At 42.1% G+C, this 21,854-nt stretch overlaps 1 protein-coding gene across 1 annotated transcript in view; it reads left to right on the top strand.

Annotated features, from left to right (window-relative positions):
• PELI2 (pellino E3 ubiquitin protein ligase family member 2) overlaps positions 1 to 21,854 on the top strand; it is a 74,319-nt gene that overhangs the window by 14,167 nt on the left and 38,298 nt on the right. The window contains exon 2 of the mRNA XM_028730861.2: positions 17,166 to 17,295. Coding sequence (XP_028586694.2) covers positions 17,166 to 17,295 — 130 coding nt within the window. The remainder of the gene's footprint in view (positions 1 to 17,165; positions 17,296 to 21,854) is intronic.

The following is a 21,854-nucleotide window of genomic DNA, read 5'->3' as shown; positions in this document are numbered from 1 at the left end:
CTGAGGTGTGTGACCTTTGACTCTGAAAACCATGTTAGAAAGGGGGAAGTATTGAACACCTTTCACCCAGCACTATGTCTAATCAAATTGGCAACCCCATTACTGCATTTCACTAAAAAGAAGTTGGTAGATCAAATTCTGGATCTTTCATGTAACATATAGATGGAAGTTTTAGGGGCCTAGTTTTGCTTTGCATTATATTTATTTTCAGGGTCTCTTATTTTTGTGTCTCTTTAATAGTGGTGTTTTCATAGGTGTGTTGTTTTTTGCAGTCATAGTCATGTTGCCCGCACAAGTTTTAAACATATATTTGTAACCATAAGGGCTAAAATACTTCTTAAAAAAGAAAACTGAGATATTAAATACATTACATTTCTACCAGTTCTGTAGTCACCATTTTGTGCTTACACAGAAACATGGAACATGTGCTGCATCTTTTTTTTGTCTCATGCCATACAGAGGGTGAGAGAGGGTTTATTTCCAAGGGCAGAGTTTGAAACTACAAGCAAAGCCTAAAACAAAGGCAAAATTGTGTTTGTGGACTTAGTAAACCTTTGGGCATGGTTGGTCTAAGAGATTACTGTTAAGTCTAAGAAGCATGTCATGTGATGGAAATTTTTTGAACCCAGTAGCTGTGGATTTTTTTCTTTTCAAAGTTCAAAGGGGAATTTTTTTGCAAGCCCTCATAAGAAAAGTTATCACAGCTTTCTAATCTGTAAGAGTGTGTGATGCAATATTCCTTGGAGGAAAGAATGGCTGTGTCCTAGTCCATTAATGCTTCTGCGGTGCACAGTCATCTTTTCGGATACCCTCAGGAATGAGAGCCGTATTGTTGAAAGCAACTTGAAAGCATCCTAAATAGGGATGAGAAGCTTCTTTTCCAGACAGACTTCTATTCTTTTTGAAAAGGAGAAATACAACAGCTGAAGATTTCTGGAGATACAATGTGGAAAAAGTTTCACTTGCTGAATTTTTGTCTTTTAAAAGCATAGGAAGCTGCAACCATAAACTCTCTTGTATATTCTTGGCAATCTATTGTCTGTTTTGCTGCTTCTGCCTTCCCAAAGCTGGGGAGATCCCTTGCCCACCTCTCACAATGTGCTGAAGCTTTGAGCTGACATAATCTTCTGCATTTTCTGCATGCTCAGTGTGGCATGAGATTCCCCTGCCCATATTCTCTTCGTTTCATGGGGAATTGAGGGCAAGGAATTTGCTCGGCATCCTGGCCAGAGGCTATTGCTCTCGGTGATCAAATTTGTGGAGGTCTTTTGGGATTACACAGATGATGTGGTGCTTGTAGCACCAGAAAGTGCTCCAGTTTTAAGAGGGTGGTGGCGGAAAGGCAGTTGAAGGAACCTTGTTCTTGAATACAGAAGAAAAAGGGCCTCAAGGCTTGTTCATTAAACACAATGAATATGTAATCGTGCTTGTTTTTCAAAGCCCCAGAAAGGCTTGTGGGAGGAAAACTGCTTACATTGAGGAACAACTCATTCAAAAATGTGGGTGGGCAGAACATGGATTGCAGGCTGATTTCAGGTTGACTGTCTTTAGCACCTTGCTTCTGGCTATGGCTATTGAGGCTTCTTGGCGCTCAGAATGCTTGCTACCTGCTCTTTCATGCGCCTTTCTGAGCTACTGAAACAGATGGGGTGGAGTTCATTGGCCTAGTGAGGGGTAAATACATGAAGTGCCTTTGTGGAGATTGGCTGAGGAAATCAGTGCGTTGGTCTAGAGTTGGGGAAGGTAGGAATGGTTGATCATATAATAGATATGGAGCAACTGCAGATGGCTAGGAGATGACAGTGGCAAAATTCCAGGTGTGTCACATAGAGCTTGATAATATCGTGGTCAGTGCCGTAGGAAACTACCTTCTATTGGATTAGATGGTTTGTTAACTGATGCTTTTTAATTGGTGATATTGAGGTTTGAACCTAGGACCTTCTGCATGCATAAACCGAGCCCCCCCCCCCCCCGGCAACAAAAATTATGGGTCAGAACCTGGACTGTGATTCCCAGTGATAGAATGGTTTGGAACTTAGTCTGGTTTACAAAAGGCTTATCAGGAGAGGAGATGTAGTGAGACAGATTAAGGCATCCTAAGTGCCATCTAGCTAGGCCTAGGACTTGTTGGACCTACCTTCACATGTCGTCATGGGTGCCCTTTAGAAAACATCAAATGTTTTGCAAGTCTGTGTTGAGAAGTGGCAGGTGGCCTTAAGAGAGTTGTGTTGGGTGGGTGAGTTGTGCATTTCCTGGGGAAATGAGCAAGGTGTTCTGAGCCATCTTGGGTTCCTCTCTACTGCCTGTTTTATGTGACTTGGAGTGGAGAGCTTCACAGACGTGTTTATCCTCTCTTCTCTATGCTAGATGAAAAACCTAGATGATTTATCTTTCCATTGGACACATTGTATGGTTTTCATTTTTAATGCAAAGAACCAACATGGGTAACTCGTGTTAATAGCGCCCAGTTGATCTTGAAATATTGTTTACCATAGTAAAGAATCTCCAACTTTCCTGAAGCTATTTTAGCTCTGGTGTGTTACTGGAATATTCAATTTTCCCATCCTGAATACCACCCCCCCCCCAAATGTGACTGTATTTTATTTACAATAAGTAATAGCTTTTGCTCATTAAACTAAATTACTTTATACTCAAGAAGATTGTCCTCTTTCTGCAGTCTCCTGAAAGTACCTTCCTGGAACCTTCTGAATATGTAAATTAACTTACACTTAATCTTCTAATTTTAAAAACTTGCTTCTACTTTTTAAAAGTTGTGTTTCATTATGTATTATATGTCCTTCAGGATACACCCAGATATTCTTTCAATGTTGAGCTTGCTGTGGAAACACTCTTCCTGCATTTTGGACTGACCTACAGTTTTTTGTCAGATGTAGCTGGAGTGGGAAACAGTTCTTCCTGTTTGGGGCTGAAGAGACTGCACAGTGCAGATTGTCCATCACAATAAGCAGTTAGGAAGCCATCTATTCCCTCTCACATTTCCTCATCCCGTCCTTGAGATTTCAAAATGCTGATTTAAGTGAATAAAGCTCCCCCAAAAATTTGACTGGATAAAGATGCTTTGTTCACAGTGGGAGACAAAGTAGACAGCCCTCTCTGCAGCACGAGAAGAGTTGTGAAGCAGTAGCAGCAATCAGTATCATATATCATATCATATCATATCATATCATATCATATCATATCATATCATTTATTGAAAAGGGGCAGGGATAGGAAGGAGAGATAAGCTTGGAGCAGACAGAACCCCACCCCCACCCCGCTTCTTTTTGCAGGTTTGTCTGTATGGAACCTTATATTTATCCATCCATCAGAATAAGAATCCTGTGATTAGTACAGGAATATCCTTAAGAATCCTTCTTGCCAGTCAACTTATATTTGAATAAATCTGAGTGCATGCAGGCTATTGTTTTTTCTTGACCAAGAACTTGAACTAAAATGGTTTTGCGATTCCGAGGAATTGTTCACATACCTTTTCTGCAACGACAAAATCATTCACATTCTAAATCCTTGCAGTTGTTTTTAACGTAGGATACTTCTGATGTAGCTTCTGTGACTGATAGTATTTGTGAATAATGGACATGTTGGTTCTTTTTAAAAATTCAAAAACGTAAACAACCTAGGAAATTATTTATGGAGAAAGTTTTATAAAACACTTAATTGAAGAGCTCTCTAAGCAATGTGCACAATTGAATTGCATTCAAAACAAAGCTAAAATTGTGCTGGAATTAAAAATATTCCTCAGGTGAAGTTCCCAAGGAGTCGGTGGCTAGAGTAGGTAGGGGTTGTTGCATACCTGTCACATATGCAGCCTTTGCCACCTCCCTCTGCCTTGCTGTAGGAAGGGAAGAGGTTGTGAATATTGCTTGCTATGTGGGAGGCAGCAGGGACACCAGCCATGGCCACTGATGGCACTCATTTAGCTCTAAGGGACAGCCTTGGTCTTGGGTAAAGCAGAGTATTTATCTTCATTCTCTTGAATTAAGGAAATATGTGCCTGCACGTTGGGTGCTGAATTAAGCCATAGATTGTTGGAGCTCCTTCTCTGTTTTTGCTTAACAAATAGATGACAAATGAATATTGTTCCCATTTCGGGTTTGTCTCGGTATGTGTAGCCCAGGTTTGTAGAAACGAAGGGAAGCAGTAGTGATTTGCCTCCACTATAATATTAGCATTGGTCATGGCTGTTCTTTGCAGTTGCCTGGTCATACTAAATACCTTCCCTACGACAACCTTATCGTTACATGGATCACTTCATACTTGATACATGTTGGCATAGAATGTGAGTTTGAAATGGGTAAAGAAATCTGTCACCCTTGGAGGAAGATTGGTTCATCAAACTCAGTGTTATCTACTATGTCAGACCCTCTCTCTCAACCCTCAAACCTGAGATCATTTGACTAGAAGCATAAGGAGTTCTCATTCATCTAACTATGGATCTTCAGTGTGAAGTATATTGTGGATTGAGAACAATAGGGTTAAATGTCAATCTTTTTCTTTGAGTGTGCAGAGTTTGCTTAAAGCAGAGGTTCTTGTACATGTAGCTGTGTGTACTTAATTTTATGACCAGATTTGCAAAAGAACTCATTCTTCCGCTAATTCTTTTCTTCATTCTTCCTGGTCCCTCTCACCCCAGTTCTACTTAAAATAAAGCTAGTGACCAGGTGGAGGGGGGGTCATGGTGTTAGAGCAGGGGCCAGCAAACTTACCGCGCCTTGCACCAGTGTCTCCAGTGCCGATCTCGTGGCGGGCCAGAGGGTGGGGGAACGCATGCCTATACGCACACACTATTTCCGGTGCACTTCCGGGTCGGAGGAGCACTGGAAATAGCTTGTGCGCATGTGCACGGGCCTCCTCTGACTCAGATGTGCACCGGAAATAATGCTTGCGCATGCGCACAACGCTTACACATGCGCACAAGCTACTTCCGGTGCTCCTCCGACCTGGAAGTGGGCAGCCGCGCAGCACAGCGTCAGTAAGAGTGGGCAGCAGCAGCGGGCGGTGGGGATCGCCGCAGGCCGATGAACAAGTCCCTCGGGCCTTATCCGGCCCGCGGACCTTAGTTTGGGGACCCCTGTGTTAGAGCCTTGAGATGTTTTTAAGCGCAGGAAGTGGCAACTCTCCTGAATATATACATATCCAACGGAGAAGGTAAGTACGGTAATGCATCACTTGAGTGTGGCATTCCTTCTTCCTTTGCGTAAAAGCTTATAAAAGGGCAAAAATAATGAATTATGCATTAGATCTTCCCTATGGCAGTGTGAGAAAACTGGGATAGGAAAGCTATTCGGGCACAGGGTACCTGGAACCTGGGTTTTGGGCGCCAAAACAGAATGCCTAGCCGCATTTGCTCAACACGAAAAGGCACCTGTGGAGCCAGGTGGAGAAATCAGGTATCAAACCTGGCACCCGGACATCTCCACTTCCTTCCAAAAGGCCGGTTGCCAGTCCTAAAATGTGACTGGTGACTGACCTGTTTTAAACGCTGCCCTACAGCAACCCAGAACTTAAGTTTTAGTGTTGGACACACTTTCACATGGCTAACAAGTTTCTTCACCTCAGCAAATCTATAGGCAGCAGACAAGCTGTGGCAGTTAAGTCTCCAAGGACTTTCAAGCCCACTCTGATATGAATGGAGGATGTTTTGAGGTTATATAGCATCAGTGATTGGTGATTATCTGTTGTGTATATTCCATCTGGTATGCAAAATGAAGTTGCTGCTTCTATTTACAGTTGCACAAATACTTCATTTACTTAATTGCTCTTACAATTAATACTGCATTAATTAGAATGAATACTTAGAAATAAAACAGGGTGGGAAACCTATCCTTCCCTAATCTGCAGTTCCTGCTAATAAGGGTTCAGCTGTGCATGCTACCTTTACTTCCCGACTGAGATATAATATTGTAATTAATGGAAACAGTTAGCTTGAGAATGGCATCAGATAAAACTGAGCAAGGTGGGCTGGTGTTTCCAACCATATCATACTGTCAGGCTTCAAGGTTTATGTTTTCAACAAGTTGCCTAAAATGTAGGCTCCTGGGTGCTCAGATTAGTTTGTGGCTACAGCAGAGCAGTCAGATAGGGAAACCAATGGCTTCCTTGGGAGCAGGCACTGAGTTTAAAGACACTTCATGCAGCCTTTTTATTTCCACAGGCGCTTATTATGAAGATCTTTTCATTGTTTTCCAATCTCTCTAAGATATGTAAATACAGTGGTGCCTCGCAAGACGAAAAGAATCCGTTCCGCGATTCTCTTCGTCTAGCGGTTTTTTTGTCTTGCGAAGCAACCCTATTAGCGGCTTAGCGGCTTAGCGCTATTAGCGGTTTAGCGGCTTAGCGGCTATTAAAGGCTTAGCGGCTTAGCTGCTAAAAGGCTATTAGCGGCTTAGCGGCTTAGAAAAGGGGGGGGGAGCGGGGAAAAAATCGCAAGACTAGCAAGACGTTTTCGTCTTGCGAAGCAAGCCCATAGGGAAAATTGTCTTGCGAAGCAACTCAAAAACGGAAAACCCTTTCGTCTTGCGGATTTTCCGTCTTGCGAGGCATTCGTCTTGCGGGGCACCACTGTACAGTAAATATTGGTGGTGGAGGAGGAAGTGCAAATGCAAATCATGATGTAAACATTCCTGGCAGTTAAATGCACACCACAAGATACTGTATTGCCCAGATGGTACCGTAATCAGGCTAAGGTTCAGATTCAACTAAGCTTTGGGGGGAAACGGTTTAGAGTTGGGGCGGGGAGCCTTGAGTGCTCCTTTTTTTGGTATGCACCATTTGTATGTTGCACTCATAAAGCGAGAGATTATAATCAGGACTGTTTCTCATCTTACCTTCTGAAGACTCAGTATAGTCTAGTGAATGATACCCCGTATTTGAAGCTATGGGAAAATGTAATATGAGGCAGTAAAAGATCTGTGTCTGACTCGGAGCAAAGAGACCTGCGTGTGACAAGACACTAGAAGCTGGCCGTCTTTTTCCACGGTTTATACCTGTAACATTCACATGCCTGGACTCTGGTGTTTACCAACTTGCTCGCCCGCCCTTGTGGTGTTGGATTTCCCTAAGCAGAGATAATGATGAAGGAACAGATGACTGACTGTTCAGGCTTCAAGTTTCTTAGGCCCTCAAGTTAAAACCACAGCTTGAATTGTGCCTTAGCAACTAGGAAAGGTAGGTTCAAGTGCCAACCCCTCTCCTATCTTTTTGTTATTGTTGTTGTTGTTATTAATATTATTAATATTATTATTAAAATCAGCATAAACTAGATAAACACAATCATGGGCAGCCGTGGTTTAGTAGGAATGATGATCATCCTCATCAAAGGGGCCACCATTGTGTAATGATTCCAAATTAAGGCAGGACATGAGCCTGCCTGTTGCTTCAATAATTCCTCTGAATGGAGCTGCCTTCTATTTACTAAGTTGTTGTTTGCCCGTTGTTGGCATTTATTTATTTATTTCACAGAAATTGCTTGATTGTAAACAACAACAACCCTCAAAGCAGTTTACAAAGTAGTTTGTTTATTCAATTTAGAAGTCGCTTACTGCGTACAGAATCTCCAAGTCACTTGCACAATTAGAGGAATGTAAAACAATGAAAAAGAACAATACAATACCATATAAAACATACAATAGCTAATAAAACAGAAGCAAAAACATATGATCAGTAAATAGCTAAATCATCATAATCTTTCAAACACCTGGGAGAAGAGAGAAAACAGTGGTACCTTGTGTTACGTACCATCCTCCTTACGAATGCTGCGGGTTATGCGCTCCGCTAACCTGGAAATAGATGCCCCTTGTTGTGGCCTTTGCCCCGGGATGCGAGCGGAAGTCGCTCTCCGGTGGCACGGCAGCAGCCAGAGGCGCCATTACAGAATGTTACGAGTGGTTTCCTGTTACGAACGGACCTCCAGAACGGATTAAGTACATAACAGGAGGTACCATACCACTGTATTTTACCTGATACCTGAAGGATGTTAATTATGGTGCGCAAGAGGGGAGCTACAACTGAAAAGGCCCTCTCCCTCTTTTACCATGTTCCACACTTCCCTCGGCTGAAGACTTAAAGGGCTTCATAGGTTCATATCAGGAGATGCATTTTGGAATACTGAGCTTTACAAGGTTTTATAGGTCAAAAGCATCACTTTGGACTGGACTTGAAAATAGGCATGCATCCAGTGCAGCTGTGGCAGGGTCAGTGTTATATTTGGCTTGCCTAGAGACTTGGCAGTTGGGTGGTTGCATTCTGTACTAGCTGCAGTTTCTGGACAGTCTTCAAAGGCAGCCTCACGTAAAGCACCCTGCAGTAATCCAGTCATTACGTTACCATAACACAGATTACTGCTATCAGAAATCCTTACCCAGATAGTGTTGTAGTTGGGTCATCAGCCTAAACTGATGGAATGTACTTTGTGTCCCCCAGGCTGTCTGTGCCTCAGGTAAAAGCAGTGGATTCATGTATTTTAATCTTTTGTTGGAAGCTGCCTAGAGTGGCTGGGGAATATTATTATTATGGATCCAGGAGGAACCCTAAACTACAGACCCTCTCTGTCATAGGGCATGTGACCCCAACTAGAACATGGCCAATGGTATTGAAAGCTGCTGAGAGTTTGTTTGCTTATGATACTCAAACCCTCCCATTTCCCCCACCCAGTCCGTAGCACCGGGGTTTGAATTAAACATAGAATGTTACCATTTGTGAGCATGGTTCTTTCTGGTGGCTGCTTGATTTTCATGGGAAGAATTTGATGCACATGCCAGTTGCCTTGTCTGGACTGGGTGCACTTTCTGGGTTAAGTGATGAAATAGTGACAGGGCAGTGCTGTCACTATGCAGAAGTGAGTGAAGTTCAGAGTTCTGTGAAGTTACTTAGGACAGCTTCTTGTACTTAGGTCTTCTGCACGTACTTCCACTATCAATGCTGAAAAATGCAATGGCACAATTCAGGCCACCGGGCGAGCAGCACCCGCGCGCGAAGGGGGTGAAGGGAACTTGAATTTTATTGGAGATCTGTTTCCCACACTTATGTGTATGCCGACATCCTGCAGTTGCATGGGCCAGTGGTGCACTGCCTTGTCTCCAAAGCCTGCGTTCCAGATCATTTTGTTTTTAAAATGTTTTGGATTTGATATCCCGCCTTTCACTCCCTTTAAGGAGTCTCAAAGCGGCTAACATTCTCCTTTCCCTTCCTCCCCCACAACAAACACTCTGTGAGGTGAGTGGGGCTGAGAGACTTGAAAGAAGTGTGACTGGCCCAAGGTCACCCAGCAGCTGCATGTGGAGGAGCGGAGACGCGAACCTGGTTTCCCAGATTATGAGACTACCGCTCTTAACCACTACACCACACTGGCTCTCAATGTGAATGCTTATGAAGGATGTTGCTGAGACTCTGGAGTTCCTTGTTGATGTGGAGTGGTCAAGACTTTTACTTTTTATTCCACAAATAGCCTCCATTGTTTACCACAGTTATCCATTGCCTTTTGCACAGTCTCTTTTCCTTTTATAATTAACCACGATGGGAAGCACCAGCTCTTCAGATTACAGCTTCCTGTGGTGGGAGCAGAGCCTTGCCAAAGTAGTTCAGTTAAATGGTCTTAAATCCCCTCTTCCCTGCTCTTTTTCTCTACAGTGTATAGAGTGACGCTGAAGGGTGTTTTCCTACAGTAATTATCTGCCTTATCTTAGAGATGTGTGCATTCATAGTCCCTCTTCAGACTATGGAAATGCTTTTAGAACCCTGCTGTGTTAATTTCTGAAACGAATTTATTTTTTAGACACAGCTCATTGGCAGAGCATCTGCTTTGCCTGCAGAAGGCCCCTGGTTCATTCCCCAGCATCTCCAGGTAGGACTGGGAGACAGCCTCTGCATGAAACCCTGGAGAGCTGCTGCTGGTCAGTGTAGACAATACTGAGCTTGATAGACCCAGTGGTCTAACTTAGTATAAGTTAGCTTCTTGTGCTCCTGAGTATCCTGTCAGTCACAAACCCTTGAACTTGTTAGCTTATATGCAGCCAGTGCCAATCTTTCAACACCAGTGTAAAATGTGTAAAACTGGGTTTCTCTATCAGCTGCATTTTCTACTTGCTGCAGCTCCTAAACCGGGTGCAAGGGCACCTCCACATACAGATCATTACAGTTGTCTGATCATGAGGATATCAGTATATGAATGACCATGAGAAGTCTGTCGCTGCCCAGTAATGGTTATAGTTTGTACACCAGCCAGAAGTTGGTAATGAGTTCTTGATGCTGTTGTATTATGAGTGGGCAAGGCAGAATCTCTCATGTACAGTCATACCTCATGTTACGTTTGCTTCATGTTACGTTTTTTCGGGTTGCATCCCGCAGCGACCTGGAAGTACCGTATAGGGTTACTTCCGCGTTTTGCTGCTTGCGCATGCGCAGTAGTGCTAAATCGCGCTTCGCACATGCGCACAAGCGCCAAATCACACCGCGCACCTGCGCAGATACGGCGCTTCAGGTTGCGGGCTTTTCAGGTTGCAAACGGGCCTCTGGAACGGATCCCGTTCGCAACCAGAGGTACCACTGTATTGTCAAAGGTTATTTAGAGGCATGGCTTCCTCTCTTGTCCCTGACTTGCAATGGCATATTTATTCCACAACTATGCAACTAAGCTACCTGATCCATCCTGCCACCCCTTGTAAAATGCTACACTTTGGACATGAAAGCAGCAGATATAGTCAGCGATAGAGCCAAACTCAGCAGTATGTTTTCCTGTTTAAGGCTTCCTCTGCAGGGTTGCCAACCTGTATTATGTTGCCTCTCAAAAAGATGTTGATGAAGAAAATGCTGTTTGCTTGCCTTTAACAGATGTCTTATGAGGAGTCTTTGTTGTACTCACAAACCCACTCTCTGTTGCTAGCGTCTCCCATGTTTACAAGGGGTATTCCTGTGGTGGTCATGAAGGAATGCAGCAGAAAGATGTTTTTCCTGCCTCTTGAGGAGGAAAAGTTTCCTTTTGAGGGAAGAAGCCTGAGTGCTAGCTCCTCAGCTTGAGTGCTAGGTAGGTTGCAAATGACAGTCAGCATATGATCAGTATCCCTATCTGTGGGAGTGCACAGATGACTCTTTAAAGAACATAACAAACAGGTGAAAAACCTCCTTTCTCCAATCATTATTTCGCTGATTGGAATCTGTAGACAGAATAATATTTTTAAAAAGCTATAATAAATAAATGGCATTTCCCATTACTACAGGGGGTGATTAAAAACCTCTCAGGAGTTTTCATAGTAGTGTGGGCAAATTTAAAGAGTGGGATTTTATAAATCCAACTTTTAACAGAACACATTAGCAATAAAGTAATTGATCAGATGAATTTAAGTCTATCTGCAGTGCAAATGGAACATGCCTAAGTTTCTACAGAGTGGTGTGTGCACATCGGGAGGTGGTTTAGAAAAGGGTCAGAAGATACTAATATTCCTCTTCTAAGAATGTGTGGACACATTATTCATATGCTTAAACCTCACTCAGAACAACAGTTTCACCCAAACTTGTTGGGCTGCCATAGATCTTTATATATAGGGACCAATGATGGACACAATGCAACAATGTTATGGCCTTCCATTACTGATTTGCTGCATAACAAACTAGAGTTTGATCTTTTGAAATGGTGAACAGAGTATCCCTTGCTATAAATAGCTGGGCATAGCCTCAAATGGTTGTGAATTTTAAAAGCCTTGCATAATTGAACGCTTAAACGCTTTTAGTAGTTCTTTAAATTATAAGCTAGATAGATGTCATTCCAACATTAATGACATATGAAAGCCAGCAGTAGGGTGTTTTGTTGTACTGCTATTTTTTAAAACCATTCCACAAAGGACCAAATGTTAAAGCTTGCTAGCAGCTGCAGGCCTTCCAGGCAACTTTTTTTTATAAAAAAAATCTGTAGCTTGTACTGATAAAAAGAAGACATCAATGTCAATAAAGACTCTAAGTAGAATTGAGAATACTTGGGCTTTAGGGAGCAAGAAGAATTCAAAATGGGGTGGTTTCATTGCTACAGTTACTGCAAAAAAAAAAAAAGTAGTGTGCTCAGATTAAGAATTACTACTCTATATAAAAGATTGGTTGTGCTAACTTTTCTGCAGAACAGGTATAGCAAAAAGGTAGGCTTAAAATGTTAGTTATGGGATCTTTTGTGTATTTCACTTACATCTGTATTTACCTACAATGTGGGGCTGAATTCAGAGTTTACAGAATGTTGTCCTAATAAGTAAGTGGAATGTTCAGAAGCTTCAGTTTTGGGTTGAGTTGAAATATCAGATTGACTTTTTTTTTTTGCAAGCTGAAGCCTGCCTGCATATTTTGCAGGGGCTGCTGGTTTGTTGTTGTGGTTTTTTTTTTTTTTTTTTTGGTAGACTTCCCGTCTATAACTACTTTAATCAAAAATTATTCAAATGATTTCATATGATTTTTCACGACTCAAGGCATTATCTAACTACTTGATGCCTGGAGTTGTTGTTTCATACCTTTCTGGTTTTGAATGTGAAATGTCGTCAGCAATGGCATTACTTGCAAAGTGGTTTTTGATAGCTCAGTTAAGTGATATTTTATTTAGAATACTAATCTGCTTTGCAGCCTCGAGAGGCACTCTCATAGCAGCTTACGAAATGTTCTCAAAGTAAAATCATGTGAAAATCTAGCACAGCGGAGATGGGAAAACTGCGACCCTCTGGATGTTGTTAGACCAAACGACATCGTATCCAGCCTAATGGTCAGGGCTAATGGAATTAAAGTTCAGCAACATATGGAGGGCCACAGGTTCCTCAATTTTGTAGTGTAGTAACACAAATTACAAGTTTTCCCTATAGGATTAAGGTTATTCCTGCAGCATTTCCTGCCTTCATTGTCCTTTCCTGGTCATACCAGGCAGCAGCTCCCACCAGATTGTCTTAAGTTGCAGGATATCACTCAGCTGATAATGGAAGCAGTCCTTCCTTCCTGGCAATTGCCAAACAAGGGGTCTTCTGAGGCAAGGGAGTTGGGGCCAAGGAGATGGAACTTGCTTTGCCTAAGTATAAGTCCTCTATTGTTTTAGGGAATCAGAGCTAGGCCAACATCAAAGTACAGTGGTACCTCGGGTTACATACGCTTCAGGTTACATACGCTTCAGGTTGCAGACGCTGCTAACCCAGAAATAGTGCTTCAGGTTAAGAACTTTGCTTCAGGATAAGAACAGAAATCGTGCTCCGGCGGCGTGGCGGCAGCAGGAGGTCCCATTGGCTAAAGTGGTGCTTCAGGTTAAGAACAGTTTCAGGCTAAGAACAGACTTCTGGAACGGATTAAGTACTTAACCCGAGGTACCACTGTATGTGGAAAGCAAGTGGAAAACTTTCATAGTTTGAGCCCATATCTCATTGCCTTTTTTCTCATGCTTCTATGGTGACTTGTATATCTTGGAAATACATGACTAGGACCAGTCCTATAGTTCTCTTCTACCCTGAATATTGTCTCCTCCCAGTCCATCAATATTTGAATGGGAAGTGATGATTCAGTTGACCCCATCCACATATTACCAGAGCGGTGTGGGAAGAATCTCTTGGGAAGGAGCACATCCACATTGTAAAAACAGTCTGGCCTTAAGTCTGAATGTCACAGTCAGAACCATGGCTATTTAAGAAGGTATTAGCGACAAATCTGTTTTGCTGCTCTGTGGTATGGGTTATTCTCTGTTCTACTTCATGGTTTTGGTGTGGTCATACATACTGATTCTGTGCCTACGTAGTTCCTTATTTGGGAACATTCTCAGCCTGGGCTATGTGCCCCAATCAGCCCACCATCCAATTTTGTTTTGACTGTCACTGCAGAATCCTTGTAGGAAACTGCTGTCTGATAATTACCTCAGGGGACAACATTTTCATTCTTTCTTTGTATATTTCCACTTACATTTCTCTGTACTAGTCCATGTTTTAGTATTAGTCACCCTTTGGTCATCGTCCAGTTGGCTGCAGTTACTATGCCTTTGGTGGGGAAAGAGTTCCTCTTTGAAGAACTATTTATTTTACATTCTTCCACTGTGTGTCTCTTGGTCTATCTGATGATTAAAAACAAATGCTTTGTTAGCCACTTTGACTTTTACGATAAAGCAGGATACACACACACACAAAGAAATGGATAAAGTGGGAATTTTTTTAAAAAAATAATATTTATTAGTTTTCCAACAAGATAAAGTGGGAATTTGCAGCAATGAAATATGGCTGTGAATCAGTTGTTCAAATGTTGGAGGATTCAAGATAGATAAAATGAAGTACTGTATTTTTCCATGTATAAGACTCCCCCATGTGTAAGACACCCCCTATTTTGGGGGACTCAGATTTAAGAAAATGGGGGGAGGTGGCCCGGAGTATAAGATGCCCCCCCCCAATTTTTGACATTCTTTTTTAGGGGGAAAACCTAGTCTTATACACGGAAAAATATGGTACTTCTTCATGCAGCACATGAACTATGGATTATGGAACTCCCTCCCACAGGAGGCAGTAATGACTACCAACCTGGGTGACTTTAAAAGAGGTTTAGACAAAATCACAGCGCACAAGGCTGTCAGTAACTACTAGCCATAATAGCAGTGTTCTAACCTCATGGTCAAGGGACGCGGGTGGCGCTGTGGGTTAAACCACAGAGCCTAGGACTTGCCGATCAGAAGGTTGGTGGTTCGAATCCCCGCGGCGGGGTGAGCTCCCGTTGCTCGGTCCCTGCTCCTGCCAACCTAGCAGTTCGAAAGCACCTCAAAGTGCAAGTAGATAAATAGGTACCGCTCTGGCGGGAAGGTAAACGGCATTTCCGTGCGCTGCTCTGGTTCACCAGAAGTGGCTTAGTCCTGCTGGCCACATGACCCGGAAGCTGTACGCTGGCTCCCTCGGCCAATAAAGCAAGATGAGCGCCGCAACCCCAGAGTCGGCCACGACTGGACCTAATGGTCAGGGGTCCCTTTACCCTCATGATCAGAGGCAGCATTCCTCTTTAATACCAGTTGCTTGGAATCACAAGTCGGCAGATCTACAAGTCTGCTTGTAGATGTGTCATTGGCCTGATCTAACAGGCTCTTCTTACGTTCTTAGGTTGTGTTCTTCAGCACTCCATTCAGTTTAACTTGCTTCTTTTATGGAAATACTGTGAAGGTCCTTTAAGTGCTAAATGCATCATCTTGTTTCTCTTAATAATTTTTCTGCCTGATGCAGTGGAGGTTTTTATCTACATTCCCTGAATAACTGCTGCAGAGTGAAAGACAAAAAGGAGAAGCATTGAACATCTTACCGTGTGTAAACACAGTTCATTTGTGTGCAAGGCTATGAGTTGAGGATAAATTTAGGGTTACTTTTTATTTTAATATGACACAGCAAGGGCTAATTCATAAATAGTGTTTACACTTAGCATCTTTGTGTTTTGACAGGTTTTTTTTTTTTTTGTAAGAACTGGGTTGTAGGATGAGTGAAGGGGAGTGAAAGCGACATAATTGTCTACACTCTTCCTATAGTAAAGAGTGATGAAATTGCGCGAATATAATAATAGACAGGGCTAAACTAGCAGACTGTTGATGGGCAGGATGGTTTACATGTGGGTAATATGTGCCAGCTTCAGCAGCCCCATTTATTCCAATGAGTGGCTCAATTTGTGTTTTGTTGCTGGGACATGGTGTGTGTATAAATATGAATGTAGAATTTCCACTGGTAATTACTCCTTTCGGGACTGAATGCTAGGATTCTATCATTACATAGCTAAGGTTACACTTTGTTGTTTTAGGGAACTTGAATGCAGCTGCCACTAATGGAAATGATCTTATTGGGGTTATTGGGTTGTTGTCTTTATTTTGATTATATATTTTGTGGTTTTATATTTTGATTTTGTTCTGTGAACTGCCCTGAGACCTCTGGGTATAGGGCGGTATAGAAATTCAAATCATAATAATAATAAGTAGTAGTAGTAGTAGTAGTAGAAGAAGAAGAAGAAGAAGAAGAAGAAGAAGAAGAAGAAGGTTTTGTGCTCATTGAAATAAGCTCCTGTGCTTAAAATCCATAATAAAAACTGAACGTTATTCAAGAACTAAGGGAATGTGTGGTTTTAAAAACCCCACTGCAAAGTGTTGGTTCTAAGTAATTTATAGCGTGGAGTTCTCAGCACAAAGCAGCAAAGTCATATTTCTCTTGAAATTGGGTTATTCTTGGGCTATATATGAGCTGGTGTCAGACAGATGAGTGCCTGTGGGAGATTTTGGAAACATTATTCCATGATGAGCTTTCGATTAGCTAAACAGGTATGGCTAAATCAGCATGTCATGAGCTTTCATATTGGTATGGCTGGCTGGGCAATTTTGAAGCCTTTTGTTGGCAAGCATTAGCTGTCTCCTGCAACTTCTGCTCTGTTTTAACTAGACACAGTACTTGAATTAAGCAAAATCTTGTACTTAGAATAGCAACATGCTTAGTGAACAGTAGCCTGTACGATCATGAATGCCAGCCAGCTTAACAAATGGCTTGAAAATGGAAGGAGTACTTCCATTTCCATAGAAGCAGACCAGCGGTTCCCAGGCTTGTTCTTCATGGGCCATTGAACATTGCTGAGGCTTTTGGTGGACCACGTAATGATTTTTCTGCCTGCTGTAGCAAATGTAATGCACTTTGCTGGATCCTGTATAATTTTTAATTGCATTTTTATTATTTGTTTTATTTCTCATGTATTACCATTTCAAATTTATAGAATTCAGATTGTAATACAACAAAAGAAGCAACAAAAATACAATTTAAAATCTATATAAATAGTTAATACTCTGGATATGCCATCTCCCATACCCTAGCCACAAACCCACAAACATACCACCAGTCATCTGAATGAAGTTTGCATGCATACAACTGATGGTCCACAGTCCACACTTTAGGACTCTATGACTTAGACCAGGCTTCCTCAACCTTGGCCCTCTAGATGTTTTTGGCCTACAACTCCCATGATCCCCAGCTAACAGGACCAGTGGCCAGGGATGATGGGACTTGTAGTCTTAAAACATCTGGAGGGCCGAGGTTGAGGAAGCCTGACTACTTAGACCATGCATCTCTCACTGCCGTCTTTATGACTTTCAGCTTCCTTTTCCACTACACGTAAAACAGTCTCTCAAATAACTTTTGCATTTGTCTTCCTAGGTACAATGGCTCCCTCCCTAATGGTGATAGGGGGCGTAGGAAAAGCAGGTTTGCTCTCTATAAGAGACCCAAAGCAAACGGCGTCAAACCCAGCACAGTTCATGTGATCTCAACACCTCAAGCATCTAAGGTAAGCACTTAAGCCTCTGAGATTGCAAAAGGATGCTGATCTTGCAGAGTATTGGTGATTAGGGGTGGAATTCAATCTTGCAGTCTTCCAATCATTTGAGAGCACTGCAGTTTGCCCAATGGAATTATTCCCTTCTCCTCCCACCGCATGCTTTTCTTGGATTTCTCTCTCTCTCTCTCTCTCCCTCCCCCTCTCTCTCTCTTTTATGGAGAAGGGAGCCCTGTTGAATAAGCAGAAGTCCTTGTACAGGCCTTCCGCTGATGGGGCTGGTTAGGTGAATCCCCCTCTCCTGTGTTTTTCTGCCTTGCCATTGCTTGCCTTTCTAGATATGTATCTTCTTTTGCAGTTGGAATACATTTGTTCATTGAGAAGATGTTTTCCGTTGCATCAAGAATAGTGTTCTGCATTCTCTCATAGCACATCGTTAACCAAAGCCAGACCCCACTCCTCTTACTGAAAACCCAATTCATGGTTAATTTTTTTGTTTGACAAGAATTTACTTAGTTATACAGTTTATATTTCTCTTCCCTGTCATGCTCTACTTAGCTAACATATCACTATTGTAAACTAAGGAATTCTTTCTGATATATTTTTCTGCAAGACCAGTTCATCAGTGTAGTTGAGTTTTATGTTTTCTCTTTAAAATCCTTCCCACGTCTCTGATAACCAAGGCAAAAGCCATGTGGACAGGGACTTGGAAAGCTGATTGTGTTTGGTTGTGTCTGAATGACACAGTGGATAGTGGACTGGAAAAATCCAACACACCTTGTTGCCCAGACACACAGAATTTGATTATAGTATCCCCAAATCTGAAATACTCTCAATCCATCTGCTAGGCAACTATATTGAGTTAAAAGAGGATCTCCGCAGATGTAAGGGCACATAAAGATAGTCTAAATGAAGGAACGATGTGGATGTGAAACTGAGTACTCAAATTAAGCTATTCACTCTTATACCGTGATGGCAATTTAATAATAGCTATTGGAATGTTACGAGTCCATGCAACAGCCAGCTGTACTTCATAAATTTCGAATGCTTTTCTCAATAAAATTCAAATGCTGGATCTAAACATGCTTGCAGTTAGTTTTTATTTCTCATCTTACTAAGAGCAGACAGGAAAGGTGGGCTCCTTCTTAGAATCTGCAGAGGAGTTTAGAGGTCTGTCTTGCTGTCTGTCTGTGTAATGCCATTGGGAGGAGTTTAGATTAAAACTGAAAGGCTCAAGAAAAAAAATAGCTGTCTAAACATGATCTGGCATGGTATTCTGCAGTCACCGAAAGACACTGCTCTTCTGTTGAAAGGATGAGCTGAAATAGGGGAATCCTCTGCTGTAGGGGTTTAACAGATGACTAACTGTTGTTGGTTTATTCTTGCACTCATATCCTGCTTTTCTTAATACCTACTTGCTTAACAAAAAGGAACTTTGCAGTGTTTGCTTTCATCTTCAGAAACCTTATCTGGTAATTTTGTAAGGCATGGATGGGGCCACGAGCGGAATCTTTCTTCATGGGACGTTGCCCATACTTCCGTAATGATGTCCCAGTTGAGGAAAGACTGGAGTTTCTGGGTTTCCCCTAGTGCAGACTGCATTATAGCTGACTGGTGTGAGGAAATTCACAATATGGCCGAGCAGCTTGAATCTAAAGCATACCTCCTCCCTCCCCATGTGTACTTGCTGAACTTGGCCATTCCTAATGTAAGATGTTAATTTAGTTTGCTTTTCAATAAAACAAGACCTCCTAAGAGCCAAATAATAGCAAACTATCTATGGAACACACACAGTGGTTCTGTATGATATTCACTCTGTAGAGGAACCAATATCTGCATCCTGGAAAGAAAGAGAATGTTGATGGTCTGAAATCTGTGATATGTAAACTATATACATTTGTGAATTCAGATAGAAGAATATATAGATTTCCAGAATTGATGGAATGTTCTTTATAAAGAATAAATCTTTGTGATGTTATGGGAAATGATATAATTTTTAGCAGTTCTGATACAAGGCGAATGCACCAGAAAATCTACTCTCACAGATAAAAGGATATTTATAATAATAATCATCATAATAATACTCTGCCGTTTTCCCTGACTCAGAGCAACTTACAGCTAAAAACATGCAGGAAGATAATCATTAAAAAACAATTAAACATTAATAGAATTATCTATCTATCTATCTATCATCTATTGTAATGGGAATTGGGGTTGCTTGTGCGTAAACTCCAAACTGCTCCAAGCTGGTTGTATAGCTAAACCTTTCCCTGGTTTGACAGCCCTTACAACGCGACTGTCTCAATCACTGGCAGAATCCGTCAGTGGGCGTTTCCTAAACTTCTTCCAACATAAGAATTCTTTGACTCCAAGTCTCCGCCTAGATTCTCTGCGTGGAAGCTTTCTGCGCAGCGTGGGCGTGCCAAGCGGAGGTCCTGTGCTCTCCCCGCTGATCTCACTGGAAGAGTCTCGGAGCCTTCCCTCCGAAGTACTCTCAGCCTCCCCTTTCTTCCTGGTGTCACCTTGATTTCCTTCCCCAGCGGAAGCTCTCTCTCTCTCTCCTTGCTAGTTCCCTCCCCTGCATCATTGGGGCGACTTCCCTCTCCTCTAGTCTCTGATGGCAGTTCCCTGACATCTATCTATCTATCATCTATCTATCTATCTATCTATCTATCTATCTATCTATCTATCTATCTATCTAATCTCATACAAATAATTACAATAAAAACAGCATGGAACCAGTCCTTTCATGAAAAGCAGTCTCTTCCCCAAACCCTGTTGGAACAAGAAAGTCTTCTCCTGCTGGCAGAAGGACAGCAAGGAGGGAGAAAATCCATTGCGCATGAATGAGAGCGCAAAATGTAGTGCCTCTTTGAAATCCAGTTGGTTCTCTTCTCCCTACACCCCTGGACGACTCTACACCTTTCACTTCCTAGCTTATAAAGGAACAATTACACCAGGAAATCTCATCCTTATTGGACTCTGGGATCTCCAGCGTGGTGTAGTGGTTAAGAGCGGTAGTCTCGTAATCTGGTGAACCGGGTTCGCTTCCCTGCTCCTCCACATGCAGCTGCTGGGTGACCTTGGGCTAGTCACACTTCTCTGAAGTCTCTCAGCCCCACTCACCTCACAGAGTGTTTGTTGTGGGGGAGGAAGGGAAAGGAGAATGTTAGCCACTTTGAGACTCCTTGGGGTAGTGATAAAGCAGGATATCAAATCCAAACTCTTCTTCTCTTCTTCTTCTTCTCCTCCCTGACATTCTGTTAACAGAATTTGCTAGACTGATGCATAATAATAATAAATTATTATTATGTCAAAGAGAAAAATAACTATCAAACTTTTAGAAGACATCTGAAGGCAGCCCTGTTTAGGGAAGCTTTTAATATTTAAGAGGTTACTGTATTTTAGTGTTTTGTTGGAAGCTGCCCAGAGTGGCTGGGGAAACCCAGCCAGATGGGCGGGGTATAAATAATAAATAATAAATTATTATTATGTAAGTCCAAGACCATCTTGCAGTCTGCTTAGGAGTTCAAGGGATGGAATATTGTCTGAACAGACCAGGAAAGGGAGTGGAGGAACCAAGAAGAAAGAATGAAAAGTACCACAAATACCACAAAAAATTAAAGAACTGGCTAAGAGAACTAGAAATCCTTTGGGATGTTTACACATGAAGCAAATGGCAATAAGCTTATTGTGGATTTCCAGTTTCAAGTGTGAGTACTGTTCAGAGTGAGTGGGTGTATTTTTTTTGGGGGGGGGGTAGAGCGGGTAGAGTCTTAATAGTGAACAGGCACTGATTACAACTTGACCCCTGAAGAGCACATTTGAGGATCCAGTAATTTCTGAGGAAATGGGAGTTGTATATAAAGAAGTTCTGTGCCTGATATACTGTATCCCCCCCTCCCCAAATTCCTACCGCGAAAAGCTAAAGTGCGGCTTAAATTCGTGACCTTACAAAAATTGGCTTTTACGACATCGCTGCTGAAACAGTCATATGGTAAAACGGAACGGGTGTGAGTGCCTGCAGTATTTTAAGGGAGCGGCTTATATTTGGGTATTGTCTCCCCCCTTCAATTTTAAAGGTGTGGCTTATATTCGGGTGCGGCTTATATTCAGACCAATACGGTAAATGTTTCTGATGTTATCAGGTGATTTGGATAGATACTGCTGCTGCATTACTATTTCTTACTTGAGTTCTTTCCTGCATGCTTTTAGGTGGAGTGCACAGCTCACTAAGAACACAGCATTCTTCATGTATAACTACTTGGGGTGATTTTTTTTCATATTGTAGGGTTATTCTCTTGGGAATCAGATACAACAAATTCTACTCTTTTGTACATGTGTATTGTCAAAATGAGGAATTAAGATCAGAGGAAAATTAACATTTCTGTGCACAAGCCTTGCTTCTTTGCACTCTCAGTTTTCATGAGGGTAACAGAAAGGGGAAATTGCATCCAATACCATATTTTCTAACATCTGGATTTCACAATAGCTAATCACTTTGCCAAAAGCCTGTTGAGAGTGCCAGAGGCGCCTTGTTACCTAAAAACAGCTTCATCCTGATTACATAT

This window comes from Podarcis muralis, chromosome 1, assembly GCF_964188315.1.
Source record: "Podarcis muralis chromosome 1, rPodMur119.hap1.1, whole genome shotgun sequence".
Lineage (NCBI taxonomy): Eukaryota > Metazoa > Chordata > Lepidosauria > Squamata > Lacertidae > Podarcis > Podarcis muralis.
This window is presented reverse-complemented; position numbering and strand designations above follow the sequence as displayed.